General features: G+C 45.2%; 1 protein-coding gene across 1 annotated transcript; it reads right to left on the bottom strand.

The window, feature by feature from the left end:
* Positions 1-1,124: 1,124 nt before the first annotated feature.
* Positions 1,125-2,470, bottom strand: LOC123125898 (BTB/POZ and MATH domain-containing protein 1-like). Its single transcript, XM_044546340.1, has 2 exons — positions 1,724-2,470; positions 1,125-1,666 (listed from the first exon to the last, which is right to left on the bottom strand). The coding sequence occupies exons 1-2, from the start codon at positions 2,419-2,421 to the stop codon at positions 1,396-1,398; spliced, it is 969 nt and encodes a 322-aa protein (XP_044402275.1). The 5' UTR covers positions 2,422-2,470; the 3' UTR covers positions 1,125-1,395.
* Between the last annotated feature and the right edge of the window lie 557 nt (positions 2,471-3,027).

Genomic DNA, 3,027 nt, shown 5'->3' with positions numbered 1-3,027 from the left:
CGAAATGGATGCTAATTGGGCACAAGTTTTGACGCGTTGATTCTCTAGTTCAGTTCTTCAGTAGAGGCGCTCTAGAGACAGTATAAATTATTATATAATGCCCAACATGCTAACTAGCTAATTTAAATACACTTTGAGGCAAAAAAAAAACACATCAAAAGACAAAGGACAGCGAAAACGTTACACTTGGATACTCATTAGTTAAACTTTTGGTTCAAACCAAATAAGTACTAAGTGCTTCGTCGCTACTGTTTCAGTTTACGCTAATTACATGTGACCATGATTGTAAATTCTAATAACATGCTATGGCCAATACATACTACTGAACTTCCATCCAAACTACAACTTTCTCCAACCTCCCTGTAAATAACACAAGAGTAGCCACTCCATATGCCACAAGCCTGACGCAAAGGCATGGAGCCCTGTTGTGCTTAATTGTGTGTTCCATAACATTGTTTCTCATAAAAATTCTATGTTTCAGTTACATTCAAAATTTCAAATGGACAGGCAGCCATCAACTTGGACTTGCAGAATTAAACAAGTTGGGGTGGGGTGACGCCGATCAGGCTTGTGACCAACTCATATCAACATTTCCTTTGCTATTTCGTCTAGAAGAAATGTGATTCCGGAACATTTTCTTTTCAGTGGTATTTTTTTTTTTGCAGAAACAGTTCTTCTTCATTCTACAAGACTTGCATCTAATATAATGTTGTTTGTACTTTGCTAACTAAATAGTTCGTACATTTAAAGAAGTGAAAATGTCTGCATTTTTTTCAAGCCATACCCTTTTTATCCCTGGGAAGGCAGATGCTTATAAATTGGTCTTGCATAAAACAGAAACTCTCAACAACCAACTCACATAATAGAATTACATTTCTTACCCCTGCCAATTTGCCAGTTCTTTCTCTTGTTTTACAATGATACAAGTCACGCTACCAAGGAGCTGCGATTCATCGCGTCTTGGGAAGACCTGAGGGAGCTCCGGAGCCATGGTGGACCGGTGGCGTGCGAGAGGGCAATCACACAAATCTGAGAGGGTACAAACTTTTATAGAAAGTGAAAGGGAGAGGGGAATCCTATTTCATTCTCATTGCATGCTAATGTAAACCATCTGGGATATCAAATGCTCAACAAAGGTTGCATACAAGAAGGAACTTTTGAAAGAAGATTAAGAGCAAGTCTTACAGGTAGCAGAGAAGCACTCCAGATAAAATCAGCAACCTGATAAATAAAAAGTTCAGATTTGGACAGGTTGATTAGTGCGACTTTCACGCCATTCATATCACTTGAGAATTAACCTAACCACACTTGGATCCATCTAGCATTGAGCTGATTATCCCTACGGCAGATTGGTATGAGAAATTTAGCAAATCTACCAATATAGCTGCTCATGCTTCATGAAACTTTTCTTCTCTTCTTCAATAGGTCCTCTATGAAAGATGGGCAAGTCGCTTTGAGATCCTTGAAACCCGATAATTCGATAAACTGAAGGCAAGCATCCTTAAGCTGGAGGCAGTTATGTTGGTCAGCTAAAGCCAATGTGGTTGCCACGGTGTCCTTGTTCAGATCCTCACAAAGGATGCTTTGGCAAACCAACTTGAGTCTATCCATTGCATATCTGTCAGCAGCCACTAGTAAAAGCCGGACCATCTCAGTATCCTCACCGCTAGGCAAGGAGTCAGTATAGATAAAATGGAGCAGGGCCTTGAAAACAGCAGGTTACATGTCCTTGATGGTTATGCACTGCCCCGGCCTTGCCTCCCGCATTGACCCATAGAGCTCTGCTTTAAAAACAGGCGATTGCATAGCGAGAACAAACCTATGCGCTTCAATGGTCCCTCCTCCAACAATGAAACTGACATCAAATCCCTTCTTTTCTTCGAGCAGCTTGGCAACATGCTCAGTCATGTCAGCTGGTGGCATGTCGATTACGCGGAACGGTTTGGTTTCACTAACATGTGGCTTCTTGAAGACAGTGACAACGCATTCAATCGTGAGGCGATCATCCCTAAGGTATGCAGATCCCTCGATCTCGTCCCGCCTTATGAAACAAGGAGTCTGTGGAGCAACCCTAGTAGTATCAGCGGGATTGAAAATCCTAGGTCCTATGTTATGCACTGAAAACGAGCATCCGGTGTACTGGTCCACCAGCCTCATGTCGCAGGATGCCCGGACTTTAGTTCTGTGGCTCACAAGCACGAGATAAACTGAGATGTAATCTTGGCCATATCCACTGAAACCATCAGGGAAGAAGGAGATGGCCCAGTTGTGGCCGCCGACGGTGAAAAACCCGGACCGAATATAGCTGTCGCGGTCGTGGCCCATGCCCCTGTGCTTGCTGTAACCCAAGATATCAAACATATGTGTGCCTTGAGCCTCCTCAAGTGGGGTGCACGTGGACACCGTCTTACATGTCTTCATCTCGTGACAAGGAAAATTCCCGGACGGAGGAGAAAGAATCGCGGCGAGGGGGCTCTCGCGTGGTAATCTGCTGGTGCGAAAGAAAAGCCCATTAATCCCAGAGGAAAGCAGAGTGGAAGATGGAGATGTAATCGATCGTACCTTCAGGCCTCCGATGGTGACGTCGGAGATGGAGATGAAGATGAAATCGGCCAGAGAGGGCGGCGGAGGAGAGGACGGAGATGAAGTCGCCTCGTTTTCTTTTTGATGAGAACTACTTTCCTTCTTTCGGGGGAGGAAGAGGGCGAAGACCTCTCTGGCTGGGCTTGGGGTTTAAGTTTCTTCAAAAACGGAAAAGGATATCGGAAGCCATCAAACGCTACCCCCCGCGGCACAGACGACCATCGCCGACGACGTCCCGCAACGAACGGCCGTCTCCTGCCATCCGCGGCCGGCGTCCCTATCTCGATGTCCCGAGCCAGTTGTTCCTCTAAAGTGGTGCACAGCTCCAGGCACAAGATGATGATGTCCGGTGTAACACGATCCAAAGCCATCACGTAGATCATTTTTCCAGAAAGCGCAGACGTGTTTGCTATATATGCAGGATATGTTCCGAGTCCTCAATCT

Source organism: Triticum aestivum, chromosome 5D (assembly GCF_018294505.1).
Source record: "Triticum aestivum cultivar Chinese Spring chromosome 5D, IWGSC CS RefSeq v2.1, whole genome shotgun sequence".
Classification (NCBI taxonomy): Eukaryota; Viridiplantae; Streptophyta; class Magnoliopsida; order Poales; family Poaceae; genus Triticum; species Triticum aestivum.
Note: the sequence above shows the minus strand (reverse complement) of the source record. Positions and strands in the feature narration are given on the sequence as shown.